The 18,542-nt window shown below is 45.3% G+C and overlaps 1 protein-coding gene across 1 annotated transcript in view; it reads right to left on the bottom strand.

The window, feature by feature from the left end:
* SDC2 (syndecan 2) overlaps positions 1–10,792 on the bottom strand; it is a 123,523-nt gene extending 112,731 nt beyond the window's left edge. The window contains exon 1 of the mRNA XM_055431713.2: positions 10,232–10,792. Within this exon, the coding sequence (XP_055287688.1) occupies positions 10,232–10,291 (60 nt within the window). The 5' untranslated portion in view covers positions 10,292–10,792. The remainder of the gene's footprint in view (positions 1–10,231) is intronic.
* Between the last annotated feature and the right edge of the window lie 7,750 nt (positions 10,793–18,542).

Below are 18,542 nucleotides of genomic sequence, written 5' to 3'. Positions count from 1 at the left end.
TTTTAAATGCAATTTTTTGTTGAGATTCACCTGAAATTGTTAAGAAATAATATAGAAACTTCTCTTGTACCCTTTACCCAATTTCCCCCAATGGTAACATTTTATAAAATTAAAGTAAACATTACAACAAGGATACTGAGGTTGATACAATCAACCATTCCTTTCAGATTTCCCCAGTTTTACCTGCATTCATTTGTATTTATGTCTGTGTTCATCTAGTTCTATGCAATTTCATTACATGCATAGATTTGTGGATGCATAAATACATAGTATATACCCTGGAGAAAGAAATGGCAACCCACTCCAGTATTCTTGCCTGGGGAATCCCACAGACAGAGGAGCCTGGCAGGCTACAGTCCATGGGTCACATGAGTCGGATGAGACTTAGCAACTGAGCCATGACTACCACCACATATATGTATCAGTTCAGTTCAGTTCAGTTCAGTCGCTCAGTCGTGTCTGACTCTTTGCGACCCCATGAATCACAGCACGCCAGGCCTCCCTGTCCATCACCAACTCCCGGAGTTCACGCAAACTCATGTCCATCGAGTCAGTGATGCCATCCAGCCATCTCATTCTTTGTCATCCCGTTCTGCTCCTGCCCCCAATCCCTCCCAGCATCAGAGTCTTTTCCAGTGAGTCAACTCGTTGCATGAGGTGGCCAAAGTATTGGAGTTTCAGCTTCAGCATCAGTCCTTCCAATGAACACCCAGGATTGATCTGCTTTAGAATGGACTGGTTGGATCTCCTTGCAGTACAAGGGACTCTCAAGAGTCTTCTTAGTGGAGATGAAATTACTGGAGAAACTTATCATGGGCCGGAAATAATCAATGACACATTCTCTCATATTGCCCACATTTAGAGAAAAGGCTGAGAATAGGCATACTTCATTTCACGGTGCTTCAGATACCGCATTTTTTAGAAATTAAGGGTTTGAGGCAACCCTGCATCTCGCAAGTCTATCTGTCCCATTTTTCCACCAGCATTTGCTCACTTTGTGTCTTTGTTTCACATTTTGAAAACTTTTTCATTATTACCGTATTTGTTACAGTGATCAGTGATCTTTGATGTTACTGTTATAACTGTTTAGGGGATAAACTTTGCCCGTATAAGACAACAAACTTAATAAATGCTGTATGTATTCTAACCACTCCACTGGCCAGCCATTCCCTGTCTCTCTCCCTCTCCTTCGGCCTCCGTGCTCCCTGAGACACATGATATTGAAATTAGGCCAATTAATCAATGGTACCCCAGCTCCAGTACTCTTGGCTGGAAAATCCCATGGACAGAGGAGCCTGGTGGGCTGCAGTCCATGGGGTTGCAAAGAGTCAGACACGACTGAGCAACTTCACTTTCACGCATTGGAAATGGAAATGGCAACCCACTCCAGTATTTTGCCTGGAGAATCCCAGGGATAGGGGAGCCTGGTGGGCTGCCATCTGTGGGGTTGCAAAGAGTCGGACACGACTAAAGCGACGCAGCAGCAGCAGCAATAATGCTACAGTGGCCTCTACATGTTCAAGTAAAAGGAAGAGTCTCTCACTTTAAATCAAAAGCTAGACATGAGTAAGTTTATTGAGGACGGCATGTCTAGAGCTAAGAGAAACCAAAAGCCAGTCCTCTTGTGCTCAACAGTTGCAGTTATGAATGCAAAGGAAAAGTTCTTGAAGGAAATGTAAGTGCAACTCAGGTGACCACACAAATTTGAACAAAGTAAAAAGCCTCATCACTGATATAGAAAAAGTTTAATGATCAAGCCAGACATAACATTCCCTTAAGCCAAGGTTGGTGATGGACAGGGAGGCCTGGCGTGCTGTGGCGGGGTCGCGGAGAGTCGGACACGACTGAGCGACTGAACTGAACTGAACTGAATCCAGAGCAAGTCCCTGACTCTCTTCAATTCTGCAAAGACTGAGAGAAGTGAGGAAGCTGCAGAAGAAAAGGTTGTGGCTAGCAGAGGTCGGTTCTTAAGGTTTAAGGAAAGAGACCATCTCTGTAACACCAAAGTACAAGGTGAGAAGCAAGTGCTGATGTAGAAGCTCCAGCAAGCCATTCAGAATATCCAGCTAAGATTATTCATGAAAGTGGCTACACTAAACCGATTTTCAGTGCAGATGAAACAGCCTTCTATTGGAAGAAGATGTCATCTAGGAGTTTCATAGCTATAGAGGAGAAGTCAATGCCTGACTTCAAAGTTCCAAGGACTCTCTTGTTAAGGGCTGATAAAGCCTGTGACTTGAAGTTGAAGCCAGTGTTCATTTATCATTCCAAAAATCCTAGGACCTTTAAGAATTATGCTAAATTTACTCTGCCTGTGCTCTGTCAAAGGAACAACAAAGCCTGGATGACAGCACATCTGTTTACAACATGGTTTACTTAATATCTTAAGCCCACTGTTGAGACGTACTGCTCAGAAAAAAAAAAAAAAAAAGATTCCTTTCAAAATATTACTGTTCATTGACAATGTACCTGGTGATTGCTGAGAGAAGAGATGAATGCTGTTTTCATGCCTGCAAACACAACATTCATTTTGCAGCCCATGGATCATTTCAACTTTTACTATTTAAGACATACATTTCGTAAGGCTATCGATAGTGATTCTTCTGATGTATCTGGGCAAAGTAAACTGAAAACCTTCTGGAAAGGATTAACCATTTTAGATGCCATTAAGAACATTTGTGGTTCATGGGAAGAATTAAAATATAAACATTCACAGGCATTTGGAAGAAAATGACTCCAACCCTTTGAGGGGTTCAAGACTTCAGTGGAGGAAGTAACTGCAGATGTGATGAAAATAGCAAGAGAACTAGAATTAGAAGCACAGCCTGACAATGTAAATGAACTGCTGCAATCTCATGATAAAACTTCAATGGATGAGGAGTTGCTTCTCATGGATAAGCAAAGAAAGTGGTTTCTTGAGATGGAATCTACTCCTGAAGACACTATGAATATCTTCATAGATCTTTTTGATCTTTCAAAGAGCTTTTTGAAAAGAAAACAAAAGATTAGAATATGACATAAACTAAATTGATAAGGCAGCACCAGGGTATGAGAGGACTGACTCCAGTTTTGAAAGAAGTGCTACTATGAGTAAAACTATCATACAGCACCAAATTCTACACAGAAATCATGAAAGGAAGAGTTCATCTATGTGGCAAACTTGACTGTTGTCTGATTTAAGAAACTGCCACAGCCACCCCGGCCCTGGGTGACCACCACCCTGATCAGTCAGCAGACATCAACATCGAGGCAAGACCCTCCACCAGCAAAAAGATTACAGTTTGCTGAAGCCTTAGATGATGGTTAGCATTTTTTAGCAGTAAAGTATTTTTGTTTAAGATAATGTACATTGATTTTTTTTAACAGAATAGAATATAGTATAGTATAAACATACTTTTATATGCACTGGGAAGCCAAAGAATCCATGTGGTTTGCTTTATTGTGATATTTGCTTTATTGCAATACTTGCTTTATTGTGGTGGCCTGGAACCAAACCCACAGTATCTTGTGTATATCAATACAAAAATGTCCCCAATATCTCAAGGTAGAGCCAGGCCTCCCCAAGTCAGAGAAAGAACCCAGCTATGAAAAACCATTCTATCATGCATATTCTGGGTCGCTCTCTGGACTGGAACTTACCAGATGAGCCCATATAGTGTGTCAAATCCCCACACTTTAGAAAACCAGGAATTAGAAGACTAGTGACTAACACGTGACATAGAGTGTAGATACGCTACTGAGCTAAAAGTTCCCATGTATTCTGTCTTACATAGTCCTAAGACCCTATTTTAGGATATTCCACTTTACGGATGGGGAAACTAAGCACAGAGAGGTTAAGAAACCTGCCCAAGGTGGCACAGTAAGTGGATTCCAACCCAGGCTCGTCTGGACCCCAACGCCCAGGTTCTGAGCCACTCTACCATCTGCTCATTTAGATTCTGGTCTTCACAGCACGGACGCTGGGCTCCAGTGCTGTAGAAAGAACCCACAGGGAAGGCAGTTAAAGGCCCATCTCTGCAAACAAAGGTCAAGGCCAGAAACCAAAAGAGTAGCCTGAGAACCCCTCGGTGGTTTATGCTTCAAAAAGCCCTCCAAATTACATCAACAAGTCATGCTGTCTTCCTCTAGAATGAAAGTGAGTTCTGTCACATTAACTGCTCTTGTGGCTATAATACACTGGCTTATATGAGAACATACATGGGAAAACACTAAACATTAGATCCTGAATATTCAGAGTGATGTATATAATCCCAGTACATGATGAATACTTAGCTCAAGTTAACTGATTACCACCAGCTAGTAGAAATGACTTGCTTTTCTGTAACATGAATAAATTCCTTGCTCAAGTAATAGAATAGTAAGTATTTGGCAGGAGCTTAATAATTACTTATTGATTAGGTTAATCTTAACATCACTCCAATTATACCCTGAAGCACATAGAAAAAGATAAATATTAAAGACAGAAAGTTCTTCTAGTTCACTTCATCATTTTAGAGATGGGAAAGCTGAGGTCCCACAGGGATTATGATTGCTAATTACGTGTCTGCAAAACATCACTTTTGCCTTCAACATTGTATGTTTACTTTCATTGCCTTTATACTTAACAATAAATTGTACAAAAATACATTTTTACTCTTTTTTGACAAGAACTTTTAAAAAATAATTTTCCTTTCACTGGGTATCTTGTTCTATGTGTCATTCTTACCATGAGACTAACCTCTATTAATTGTACATTCTCCTTAAACATCTGTACTATTTATATTTAATATACCTGCACTTGGGTACCATTCCCAAGCTCCCTCATTTTACCCTCACAACAATCATGTTATAAGGGTACTCTCAAGTGCAATTTATATGCACACATACATATGTAATTTTTTAAGTGACTCAAATATTTAGTATCTTGTCCAAGTCCTAACAGGAAGTAAGCAGCAAAGTACCAACATATCCCCATCCCAAGTCCTTTGTCTCTATCTTGGCCCTCAGGGTCACAGGTTCTTAACCGGGGGGAGCTTCAGGACTAATACAAAATAGCATGTAAGAAGGGGTAAAGTGTGTGACTGGACCTGTGGTTAGCAACTGTGGCTACTTGATTAGCATCATCTGAGATGCTTCATAAAAATACAGATTACCCACCCCCTTTTAGGCTTCTGATTGTTAGAAGGCCCTGAAATCTTTATTTTTTACATACGTTCAGTGACTCAGATTGTCAGTCTGCCTTACTATTTACAGAAAGAGAAAAAATATGGCTAGATCCATCATAAAACGCTCCCTTGGAGCGTGGATATGAAGCAACAGAATTCAAAAGGAGAAACACTGAACAGGTGGCCACGTCCAGCGAGCAGTCATGAAAGTGAGGCCAGTGGGCGAGGCGGGGAGACGTGATGGAGACTGATGGGGCCGGGGTGGCGGCTAACTGTGCTGTGCGCTCTGCTAACTGGTTTCACTCCCGTCCGACTCTTTGCGACCCTATGGACTATAGCCCACCAGGCCCCTCTGTCCATGGGATTTTCCAGGCAAGAATACTACAGTGGGTTGCCATGCCCTCCTCCAGGGGATCTTTCCAACCCAGGGAGCGAACCCAGGTCTGTCATGTCTTGTGCACTGGCAGGCAGGTTCTTTACCACTAGTGTCACCTGGAAAGGCAGAGGTACTCAGACTCCATACCAGGGTAACAAGGGAAACACAAAGTGCTACAGGATAAATCAAAGAGCAGGTGTTGTTTAATTTATCCTGTAAATAAATTCAACAGAATAAATGTTTGGGCCAGGAAGGACGCTGACATGGCTGCTAACATGGGAAACATGTTGACTTGTTCAGTTGCTAAGTCGTGTCTGACTCTTTGCGACCCCACAGACTGTAGCCTGCCAGGCTCCTCTGTCCATGGGATTCCCCAGGCAGGAATACTGGAGTGGGCTGCCATTTCTTCCTCCAGGGGATCTTCCTGACCCAGGGATTGAACTGGAATCTCTTGCACTGGCAGGTGGATTCTTTACCGCTGAGCCACCAGGTCAGCTTTGCATGCTGGCACGGCCCCAACAAAGAAAAACATGAAAAGGAATGCTACCTGGATCAGCAACATATGAGCTCCAAGAAGACAGAGGAGCTGCCTGGTTTGCTCACGCCTTTACAACGAACACTTATCCGATGCTGAATACCACGGAATGAACAACATGTCGGTGCATTCAGGGGTCAGCTGGTCACAAAATCAACAACTATGAATGCATCAGGGACCTGACTTCAAGATTCAAATCTCAAAGTCTAGAATTAAGACTAATTGGCAGGGGCGACTGAAAAAGAGTAGCTTATTTCTGCAAAAACAAGCCAGTTCTTCTTCATTCAGTTCAGTTCAGTTCAGTTCAGTCGCTCAGTCGTGTCCGACTCTCCGCGACCCCGTGAATCACAACACGCCAGGCCTCCCTGTCCATCACCAACTCCCGGAGTACACTCAAACTCATGTCCACAGAGTCGGTGATGCCATCCAGCCATCTCATTCTCCGTCGTCCCCTTCTCCTCCGCCTTCTTCATTACTTCTTGCTTTTCTCTAAAACTTTATTTGGCTTCTGGTGCATGAAAGAATCAGGTGGTTTTGAAATACAGGAATGTACCTTCAACAGTGGCATGAACAGCAGGTCTTCTGTCTTAGGAAGAAGAAAATGATGGGCAAGATCTTCTGGTTTGATTTTTGGCAATGGAGGAGAGACAGTCTCGTGATAATCTAAACTCAGATGGCATTCCTCTTGTGACCCAAGATCCCTGCCAGCAGACAGGCCGATAGCACAGTGACTTAACCGGACTCCCTATAAACCTTAATGATAGAGCTGGTCAGGCTCTGTGTGGTTGGGTCAACCTTGGGCTTTGCCAACTTGAGTAGACTCCTGGCCCCTTAAAGTTGGCCAGTGAGGTCACTGGGGGGCTTCTGGAGACTTGAGGACTAGTTCTGCCCAGGGAGGGAAAAAAAAAAACTAGATGATCTTTTGAAATCCTTTTCAAACTAGTGATTATTCAAGATGCCACGTGTGTAATCATGTTTTGCAGTCCCTCAAATGGCAAGCACCATCAAAATTACATGTTCCAGGTCCCAGAAGTAGGAGTTGGAGGGTGTACTCAAATTCCTCTGGACACCCATTCTTCCACAGGCCTGATCTTAATAAGATCTTTCCTTCCTAAGAGACATCTACCTACTGCTAAAATCCAACTAACAGAGAAAGAGCCCTTGTTCCTCTAAGATTCCCTAGCAAGTATAATTAGCTACATTACTAGAGCAGCCAAAATTTATTTTTTCAAGGAACTGCAAAAAGTTATATGGTTCCAATTTAATTTTTCCTTCGAATGCAAACTTTCCAGTGCCTGCCTTTCATAATACATGAGAGGTAATGCATGGGTCCAAATGATTTGACAGTTTCTTTTAATTTACACACATCTAAGCATGGGTATGAAATTCCACTAGTTCAAAACACTTCCTTTTCTTAAACATATCTCCAGTTCAAATTACGTGTTTATAGCAGTCTGCAATGTATTATTTCTAAAGATAAACAATCATGTAAAAAACTGATAGAAAAACAGCAGCATATCACTACTGCCACACTCTGCCAGTCTTTCTCCTCGCATGGTCAGGGAGAAGTATAAATGCATGGCCGTGACCAGGCTCTCCCTGCTGTCTCCAGCATGCAGAAACCAAGGGCCACTGGTTCCTTTCCACAGACAGATAGCCTTGAGCCTTAGTTGCTGAGAATCTCCTTTTCTTTTCCCCCTTGAACTTGGTATAAAACTCAAGAATGCACTAACTGCCCACACTTTTCCTTCCAAAAAAAGAGAGGCTCTGAGTTCAGATGATCACTGTTTCTGACTCCCCGGAAACAGTTGCAGTTTTCCCATTAAAATGCAAAGTACTGGAAATAATGTACTAGAATGGCTAAAATGTTGAAAAATGAAGTCTTTCATTTATGTGGCTACACTTGAAACAAATAGAGGCTGAAAAGTAATTTAAATTAACTACTGGCCTTCCTGGGCCTTGAAACAGCTTCCTTTGAGAAAAACTGCCTGCTACAGTTGACATTTTAAAAATTTCTAATCACCCTTTTGAATGATATTCCAATTCCTGAAAATGGTATCTACCACAGTGAAACACCTCATCTGGAAAGCATCCAATTCTGGTTGGAAATGAGAAATACTAGAACCCCAAAGATATAGAGTTGGGGCAGCGGGGAGGGTGTCACGGGAGAAGACAGGTATAGTTCAGCCAAAAAGCTTCCTTATGAATCTCTGTTGGATCTAAGAAAAAACCCAAGGAGACATTCTTCCCTTAGAATCCTCAAATAGTAACACTTTCTAGCAAATCCCCAAACAGGACTCAGCAAAAAGGGACCTCCTTAGCCCAGCACAGCTTTTTAAAAGGCAGGCTTCGCCAGAAAACCTTTAGATAGAGTTCTCCCTTTGCCCGGTTTTGCAACAAGATGAGCAATAACGATTTTCTGAAATAAACAGAGAATCTGTCTCTTTTGGTGTGCATAGAGCCAAAGTTCATAACTGGCTGGGAGATTACCAATCCCAACGGATAAAAAACGATCATACGCCAAAGAGAAATGCCGTTAAGTCTCGGAGTTCTACAGCCAGCCGGAGCACCCAAATATTCATGTTTTCGGTCTACGCTCTCCAATCTCGCGTAACGTTTGGGGACCTGCTAGCACACCCAGAGCCCCTCCGCACTGATGATAAATGCTACATCGGCTGCTCAGTGCCAAAAAGGTTTCCCAATCTTAAATCATATCAATATAAAAAGAAAAAAAAAAAAAGCAGTGGGCCGGGAGAGAAGGGAAGAATAACACGCCAAAGGCGAGGGGAAAAAAAAAACAACAGAACTCACAAAACCACCCCTAAAGATGACATGATTTGTCTTGGAAGAGACGGTCCGGTTTATTAGAAATGGACACGTTGCTAAGTAGCCAAGGGAGGAGGTATGGGGAACGAGAGGCGGGTGGAAACTGCTGTCCTCCCTACCCGAGGCCCTGGGCCGCGCTGAGGCTGCAGACGGGTTCGCGGGTGTTTCGGGGTTCCACCCAGCCGGACAAAGCTCGGGGCGCCCAGGTAGGGGCCGCCAGGCACAAGGGCAAGCCCAGGAGGCATTTCCCTGTAGAGGGCGCTCACTGGGCGACGGAGGGAAACCAGCTCCAACCCTCGAGCCAGAGGAGGGGAAACCCAGTTCCCACCACCAAGGCCGGGGAGGGAGGCTGGGTTGCTCGCCGCCGGCGCGGCCGGAGAAGAGACTCCCCCGGGCCTGGAGGCACCCCGGCCGGGGTCCGCGAGAGCGAGCGCGGCAGGCTGGAAGCTCCGGGCTGCGAGCGGCCAGGCGAGCCGAGGCCGAGCGCAGTGCCACCCGCACCCCCGTCTCGCCCAGCTGCCGCGCTCGAACGCGATCCATACAGAGATGCCCTCCCGCCCCTGATGGCCAGCGAGCCCCCCGACCCTCAAGCAGGACAGGTCGCCGGGACTGGTAGTCCAGGGTCCGCACCCCGGCATTTTCGGGCGCATTTTCCACGCCTCCCCAGCAGGACCCAGGACTGCGCGCCTCCGCGGGTCGCGTTACCCCGTAGTGTCTGCTCCCTCGCCCCAGCCACTGCGAACGTCAAACAAAAGAACTTTTTTGCAAACTTTCCTCTCCGGACACTTCGCGGGTTTCTTAAAAAGCTTAGCCCCATCTTCCCAGAACCTGCATTCAATCCAGTAGGGAAGCTGGAGCGGGGAACGGGGGGCTGCGGGGGGGAGGGTGCACGGAGGAAGGGACCCCCAAAGTTTCCAGGCCGACCCCGAGTCTCGGGGAGCGCGCGGGGGCGACCAATTCCCTCGAAGCCCTATGCACGCTTCCTCTCTCCCATCCCCCTTCCCCATCGGTCCTTCTGGGCCACGCAGCAAGACCCTCGGGAGGGTGAATAAGTTGGGAACGTCTTCAGCGGCCTCCGCGGTTCGACAAAACGGCAATACCTTCGCTCTCATCCCGGGGGACCCCGGGGTAACTTCGGCGAGAGGCACTTTTCCGCGGGAGGGAAAGGGGAGAAGGCGTGGGGCGCATTCGTCCCTTAGATCCCCGGGGGATCCCCAGCGAAACGTCTGGCAGCTGGGGGCTGGGGGGTATCCCCCAGGGGGCGCTCCCCGATTCCCCGCGGGGTCGGCGGACTCGGCTCGGCCTCCGCACCCTAAGCGGCGCGCGCGCCCCCCGCCCGGCCCAACTCACCGACTCGGCGGACACGCAGGCCACCAAGACCCAGGTGAGCAGGATCCAAGCGCGCCGCATACTCCTCCGGGACCGGTGGCTCCCAGCCGCCCGCTTGCAACGAGGGAGAACACGAAGCTTCTCGCCCAGCGCCCGGCGCTGCTCGCGCAGAACGATCCGGAGCAGAGCTGCCGCAGCGACCGCGGTTCGGGGGACTCGAGGGGGCTCGGGGCTCCGGAGCGCCCGCTTCCTCCGGCTGCGCCCCGGGACCGCGGCGCCTTCTCACTTGTTGGCTCTTCCACTCCCGAGGCCGGAGTGTGGCTCCGGGCGGGGGAGGCGGCTCGGAGGCTCTTGGTGCTCTGCTGTGCTTTTACTCCTCCGCGGACTCCTTCCCTGTGTCGCTGCTCCGTTTCTGATTTTTTTGAGGAATAAATTAGATGGCTTGGAATGTAGCTGCAGCTGAAGTTTGGGGGCAGAGCGGCGGGGGCGCGCTATCCGCGCGGCTGGAGCTCCCGAGGTATCTGGAGAGGAGCGCGTCCGAGCCGGGCTAGTGGCTCCGCCGCGGCGCCCCTCCTCCGCCGCCGCCTCCCGCGCCGCCGCCTCCCTCCCCGGGTCCTGCTCCTCCTCCTCCCCCTCCTCCCTCCCTCCTCCCGCCCCCTCCCTCCTCCCTCCCCAGCCGGCTTCTCCCGACTCCTCCGGGCCGCCCGAGGAGAGGAGGCGGCAGTGTGACTCCCAGCGAAACCCGGGAGAAATTCCTCCAGGATTAAACGCCCGGATTGGCAGCTCCGGGGACCAGTGGCCACAGGCGGCTCCGCGCCGCGGCTGCGCGGGGTCCGCTCGTCCTCAGTCCGTGCTCCAGCGCTCTGCTACGCCTTCATTCTCTGGCTTCTTTCTCCCCTAGTCTCTCCGTCCTTTTCCTCTCTCCTCCTCCGTTCTCCTTCTTCTCTATTTCCTTTTCACTTGCGCTTTTCTGGAAGAAAGATCGGTGAAAAACGAGATATGTATTTATTAATAGCTTTTCTGCCTGCGCGAATTGGACTAGCGGTAAGAAACTGCTTTGAGAGTTGGGGGGAGGGGGGGCGGGAAACCAAGAAGTTTACAGATGCTTGCAAGCAGTGTGAAGTGTTTCTAAGTCTCCAGTTCATGAAAATTGTTTTTAAAAGAAGACAGTAAACGTAGTAAATGTATATTGACAATTTCCCACTCTCTCTAACCACCCTCCCCCCAAAAAGGAAGTGGAGGAATGCTCCCATAAATTAAAAATGCAACACTTGCAAAGCTTATAATTTCAACTAAAGACTTAAATACCATTTTGCCTCACACAGTTTAAGCCCCTAAAGTATTTTATAGGCTCCATTTCACCACAGAAATAGGAAGCTACAAATAGGGCAATTTGATAAGAATTGGATGGAGACCTTGAATAATTACCGATTTAAGAGAACTTTAAAGAAAAGAGAGATAAAGTAATTTCTAGTTTGCAAAAAATAGTGTTATTTCCTGGATGGAAGTAATCGGTCTGAAATATTTTGTTGTGAAGTCTTTTTTTCAATTCCGGGTCTATAGACCACTATCAGTTCAGTTCAGTTCAGTTCATTCGCTCAGTCGTGTCCGACTCTTTGCGACCCCATGAATCACAGCACGCCAGGCCTCCCTGTCCATCACCAACTCCCGGAGTTCATTCAAACTCATGTCCATCGAGTCCGTGATGCCATCCAGCCATCTCATTCTCTGTCGTCCCCGTCTCCTCCCGCCCCCAATCCCTCCCAGCATCAGAGTCTTTTCCAGTGAGTCAACTCGTCGCATGAGGTGGCCAAAGTATTGGAGTTTCAGCTTCAGCATCAGTCCTTCCGATGAACACCCAGTATTGATCTCCTTTAGAATGGACTGGTTGGATCTTCTTGCAGTCCAAGGGATTCTCAAGAGTCTTCTCCAACAACATGGCAAATGCATAGTTCCTTTGTATTTCTAGCATTATTTTTCTCTCTGACTTCTGAAGTGAATGAATTATGGAGCCATTCTGCTCCTAGAATGGCTGCTCTAGGAAACCAGGGAACTTTCTGTCTTGTTCACCACTGTATTCTCATTCCTGCTTCATAAAACACACAATAAATATTTCTAGGATAAACTTCGATCTAAAACTGCAAAAGTATCTGCCTGCAGTACAGGAGACACAAGAAATATGTGTTCCATCCCTGGGTGGAGAAGATCCCTTGGAAGAGGAAATGGCAACCCACTCCAGTATTCTTGCCTGAAAAATCCCGTGGACAGAGGAGCCTGGCGGGCTACAATCCAAAGGGTCACAAAGAGGCAGACAAGACTGAGCACGTACAGATACTAGACCGTTAAAAATTCTGAACTTGGGGTAAATTAGATTCATACTCTAAGTGAGAATTATAATGTCTTAGTAACCTTTCACGGAAGAAATCTCAGAGAAAGAAATTTAGAGAACTGGAGGAAACGTTAAAAGAACTGAGTCTGAGATGTCCACTTCTTTGGTTTAAAAGTCCCAACTACCAGGCTCCCAAGAGGCAAATCTAAGGTGTTGGCAGCCAAGAGGTAATTTGGAAAAATGGAAGAGTGGGCAGAAAAGAAAAATATCAAGAGACTGGGAGTTGTAACATCAGATGTTTCTGATTCCACAGAAACTGAGCTGGTACCTGTGGGTCTGGGTCTTGCTTGGTTTTGGGGAGAATGAACTATGATGGTGTTTTTAAGGTGGATTCTTTGTGGGTTGAACACGGCTGAACGTGGCCTTTCCTAGTTCTTCAGGGCTGCCAGTCCAAGGGCCACTGTCATCCTGTAACCTGGATGAAGGTATTCTTAGCTCCCCTCACCAACACCCCATGTCCCATCCCCTCCCACCCCCACTCCCACCACCCCCCACAGAAAAGGGTCTGGCTAAACATGCAGAGTCAGCAGCTTCCAAGTAGGGAGACTCGAACCCCAGTCTCTGGGTTTCAGAACCTGTAGGTTCCATAGAATTCATCCATAGGTTGAAGAATTACTTGAGATGGGGAGACTTCTGAAATGAGTTTCCAAAGGACAATGAACAATATAAATGTCATCTCTATTCCCAAAAGAGACCCAGTCTGCTCTCCAGGCTTTGGGCAAAGCCACTCCCCTCATCTCCCCAACAGTTAAGAACCCATCAAATAAACTAGAATTTTAGTGAAAGGGGAAAAAGCACTTTTTGACTGGCTGTCACAGCTATTGCTATTTATTGGGTCATCCACCTAATGAGCATGGAGATTGTTCTCTGTTTCAGCTTAGGCAGACTGGTAAAAATGAATTAGCAGATGCAGCTGTGAAAGGAATGCATCTTTGCACTTGATGACGTACCCCAAATCTCTTGGCATTTTTGAGACTCTCAGTGACTTGGTAATTTTTCAATAAATCATCTGTAGGAGAATTTATGTAATAAGGAGATGATACTCTTTTATGGTTTTTCCAGTCATGTATGGATGTGAGAATTGGACCATAAAGAAGGCTGAGCACCGAAGAATTGAGGCCTTCAAATTGTGGTGCTGGAGAAGACACTTGAGTGTCCCTTGGACTGCGAGGAGATCAGACCAGTCAATCCTGAAGGTGATCAACCCTGAACATTCATTGGAAAAACTGATGCTGAAGCTCCAATACTTTGGCCACCTGATGGAAAGAGCCAACTCATTGGAAAAGACCCTGATGCTGGGAAAGATTGAGGGCAAAAGGAGAAGGGGGCAGCAGAGGATGAGATGGTTGGATGGCACCACCGACACAATGGACATGAATTTGAGCAAACTCCAGGAGACAGTGCAGGATAGGGAAGCCTGGCGTGCTGCAGTCCATGAAGTTGCAAAGAGCCAGACACGCCATAGTGACTGAACGAAAGCAACTGTTTTGAGAGTCACATGATATCAGGTGTATGATAACAAATATTCAAGGCTTGGTGCTTCAGTGCATGGACAGGTGTGGCCAAAAGGATAATCTGACCGTGGGAAAATCAGACTGTGAAAGCACTTACACAAGAGCTGGCTACAAAAAAATTAGCCCTGCTGAGTGGGAGTGAGGTTGTCCCCAGTGTTAGACACATGTCTAAACTTGAAAAATGGTGAAAACCTGTGTCTTAGTTTATTTGAGCTGTTTTAAGAAAAATGGCATAGACTAGGAGGCTTATAAACACCAAAAACTTATTTCTCACAGTTCTGGAGGCTGAAGTGCAAGATCAAGGCGCTGGCAGCTGCAGTGTCTGGTGAGAAGAGGCTTCCTGGTTAGAGACAGTTGTCTTTTCACCGTGTCCTCATGTAGTAGCAGAGGTGAGACAGTTCTCTGGAGCCTCTTGGAAGGGTGCAAGTCCTATCCATGCGAGCTATGCTCTCATTACCCAAGCACCTCCCCAAAAGCCCCACCACCTAGTACCACCACCTTGGAGATAAGGATTTCTTTGAAAGTGAAATTTGCTCAGTCCAACTCTTTGCGACCCCATGGACTATAGCTTGCCAGGCTTCTCTGTCCATGGAATTTTCCAGGCAAGAATACTGGAGTGGGTAGCCATTCCCTTCTCCAGGGGATTTTCCCGACCCAGGGATTGAACACAGGTCTCCTGCATTGCAGGCAAATTCTTGGCCGTCTGAGCCGTCAGGGAACACGATCACTCAATATGAGTTTGACTATCACTATAGATAGTCACCTATCTGTGCTTTTGCCTAATTGAATTTTTTAAAAACTGATAATGAACTAAAATTCAGTAGAATTTGGTGGGTGTATCAAATACAGTACATCTAGCTTGCAACTAGAGCCAGAGGCTCCTCTCTAACCTATGTTTTCAAGTCCTTATTTCAGGACTGTGCTTTGAGGGGCACAGCAAATACAATAACAAAACCAATCACTTTTCAAATAGCTTCACTGATTGCTAAAAATAAATGCCCTTTCTCAACAATCTCAAAAGAATATATAACAAATGAACAGAATGTAGAGACTAAGATTCAGAAACATAAAAAATAAAAACGAGAACCTATTTTGTATCTACATATCCTATGATAACTGTGGACTAGCAGGTGCTGTGTTCCAGGGTGAACTGTCAGAGCAGGAAACTGCAGAGGGAAAAAAAATGCCACTGGTTGTTCTTCCACTCAACATCCCCTGGAATGGTCCCAAGGCTCTGGGTTAGAAATCCATTTAGTAGCATCAGCCCTGACTAAATTCACTCAGAAGAGAACAGAACCTGAGACTATGACAAAATCTAGCCAGCCAAATATTACCAGTGCTAATCATGGCAAGTGAGTGGAGGCCGTGATGAAAATCTGCAGGCCATCCGAGAAAATCTATTCTTAGCCTCAGTCTTCACACTGTTCTCCCCGTTCACCTCTGTCAAGCCCTTGCCAGGGATGTTGGCTGATTTGAGTTTCATAATTTGAGTCTGTGCTAATGTTGAACAAAATTGTCACATTTTGGGCAGCAGGACACAGGCAGGAAAGTCAAAATCGTAGAGGACATAAATTATCCCATGAATAACACAGAAGGCAAAACACTCTTTTTGGCTCCCCTAGCAGAATGGCGTGGTTCTTGAAAGACTGGCAAAACTGGCCATCCGTTCATTTGATAAATATACATGAGTCACGTGCACATGCCTGGTTCTTGTGGGGTAGGCACATGAATCTTCTCAAAATATGTTACAGGAACACATTTTAAACTGAGAGTTGTCCTCGAGTCACAAGTCTGTGACTAAGGTCCATGTCAAATTTCATCCTAAAATCAGATATGAAAATTTAAAGAAAATGTTACTTATAGAATATATCATTCTTGGGCATCAAGCAACATTTTCCTAAGAGCTATATATGTGAAATTAGAAAGGTTCCATAAAGGTATCTTCAAATTATTTGCACTGCACTTATATTCCAATTGGACAGGAATATTTAATCTTGGTTGATCTGTTGTAAAATGGTATTCCTCTTATTACTACTGTCCGCATAGACTATTACTTTAATGGCAGTAAGCCCTACTGCCCCGCTCCCCCCACTATTCTTAGAGATCCAGCTTCTCCAAGACCCTGGAGGGGAACCCTACATACTGTATAATAAAAAGCCCACATCCCCTTGCTCAAAATTATGCAGACAGGGGCTGAATGTTAGGGGAGGCAATTTATTAGTGGGCCAGATTCACCCTTCAGATCATTTAAACTAGGGAACTTAGAGTCTAACTCAACTGTACATTGACCTGGGAGTTATCCAAAACCAGTAAGGGTTCTTGTGTGCTGAAACAGAAGGGGCTGATCTGCAGTAGAAAGAATAAAGCAGGTGAACAGAGAGGAGAGAATCAGAAATAGAGAACACATAACTCCAGAATAACATAAGATTCCTGATTTTTTTCCATTCCTTTCCTAACCTCTTTTGAGATCCAAATCAACTCGATTCCTTTGGGATCTACAAAATACTATGGTAAAGTCAAGTCTTTAAGGTAAAGTCCTCATTTTTCCTTAGCTAGTTTTAGAGGATTTCTGTTCCTGGTAAACAAACGATCCCAGACAAAGACAGAGCTGAAAATGAGGTAGTTTTGACTATGTTTCCTTCATTTCAAATAGAATAGAATCCTTGCCATTTACTGCTTTATACATATGTGAGTGAAGAACAGCTTTCGTGAAGACAACCTACCATAAAAGTTATTTAGATTTTCAGAAAAGAAAATTAGGAAAAAGATATTTAAATCATTGAGTTACCTTGGGGAAAATATTTTCCCCAACTCAGTTAGAGTTAGGTATCTTACATATTCTAAAAGCAGAATAGAATACATAAATACTTCTTTGAATAGAATAGTATTAATACTGGGACCACCTGCAGGCTAATACTGGCAGTTGCTTCATTGAACATATTTCTAAAAGGTCTAGATGGCAAAGTAAACAAACATCCAGGTGTGAAATGTTACCAAATTCTTTCAGGTAGTGAAATGTGAAGCAGGCAGTATGGTCACGCCTGGGTGAGTTGTTAACTAACTCAATACACTCAGGTGACAGAATCTTGCATTTTATACCTGCTGTTAGTATACTGCAGTGGATAATAGCTCAGGGTTTGGCAACACAGACTGGAGTTTGATTCATAATTCCACTGTTTATTGTGCTTAAGAGGCCTTGACACCCAACAGCCCATTGACTCTAAGTCTCAGTTTCCTCATCTATAGATTGGAAATAATAAGGTTAATGTGTAGAATCTGTGAGCTCATGCATCAAAGCAGTTATTGAGTTATTTTGTATGTAGTCAATTTCCAATAAATGCCCTTGTCATTACTAGTGTTTCCTTTGTCTGAAATAACCAATCTGTACTCCCAGTTCTCTGGCTAGTTCCTACTTGAACGTTCAGTGTCAGTTTAGAAATGTCCTCATTGGCAAACATTTGAAGGCCTACTGTGTGTCACAACACCTCCTCCAGGTAGCCTTCCCTGATCCCCCTCAACCGAATAAAGAGACCTTTCAGTTCAGTTCAGTCACTCAGTCGTGTCTGACTCTTTGCGACCCCATGAATCACAGCACGCCAGGCCTCCCTGTCCATCACCAACTCCCGGAGTTCACTCAAACTCATGTCCATCGAGTCGGTGATGCCATCCAGCCATCTCATTCTCTGTAGTCCCCTTCTCCTCTTGCCCCCAATCCCTCCCAGCATCAGAGTCTTTTCCTGTCGCATGAGGTGGCCAAAGTATTGGAGTTTCAGCTTTAGCATCAGTCCTTCTAACACTTAATTCTCACCTATGAATTATAACCTAGGATAGACTATTTGAATGTTAATAAAATTTGCTCATAGAAATCTGTTCTATTGTGTCTAAAAGTACAAAAAAAGAAAAAGAGCATCAGTAAGGGCATAGTAAACAAGAGAGCCCAGCATTCTACCTTTAGAAAAATGGGCACCGTAACAAATTTAAACCTACATAAAAACCTAGAGAGGGAGTGTAAAAATCTAAAATTGTAAATTCTAAAGGAGAAGTAAAGAGAATTGAATTGTTCAACAAAAAACCCTCACTCTTTTGAATTCAGATAGAAATAAGGAAAATGTTTCTGGGAAGGAAAAAATACACTGTATCATAATGTCAGAATTCAGTATGTCTAATGTTTGCTCTCTTGTTGGAGCTGTTAGGAATGCCCCCACCACAAAGGAAGAGAGGTTCTCTGCAGGTTTCACTCCAGTGTTGCGTTGTGAAAGCTGCTCTTCCCACCTGCTCACTCACCACACCCCAACGCTCCAACAGCCCAAGGTGGCTCATGTCAACAGCCCAGTCCGAATGTCTTCCTTTCCCTCCCAACTCGTATAACCCTACATAGAAACACACACAAATACAGGACACACATGTAAGCTTTTTGGTTAATTTTGTT

Source organism: Moschus berezovskii, chromosome 16, assembly GCF_049115385.1.
Source record: "Moschus berezovskii isolate FMDL1 chromosome 16, NW_MosBer_1.0, whole genome shotgun sequence".
Lineage (NCBI taxonomy): Eukaryota > Metazoa > Chordata > Mammalia > Artiodactyla > Moschidae > Moschus > Moschus berezovskii.
This window is presented reverse-complemented; position numbering and strand designations above follow the sequence as displayed.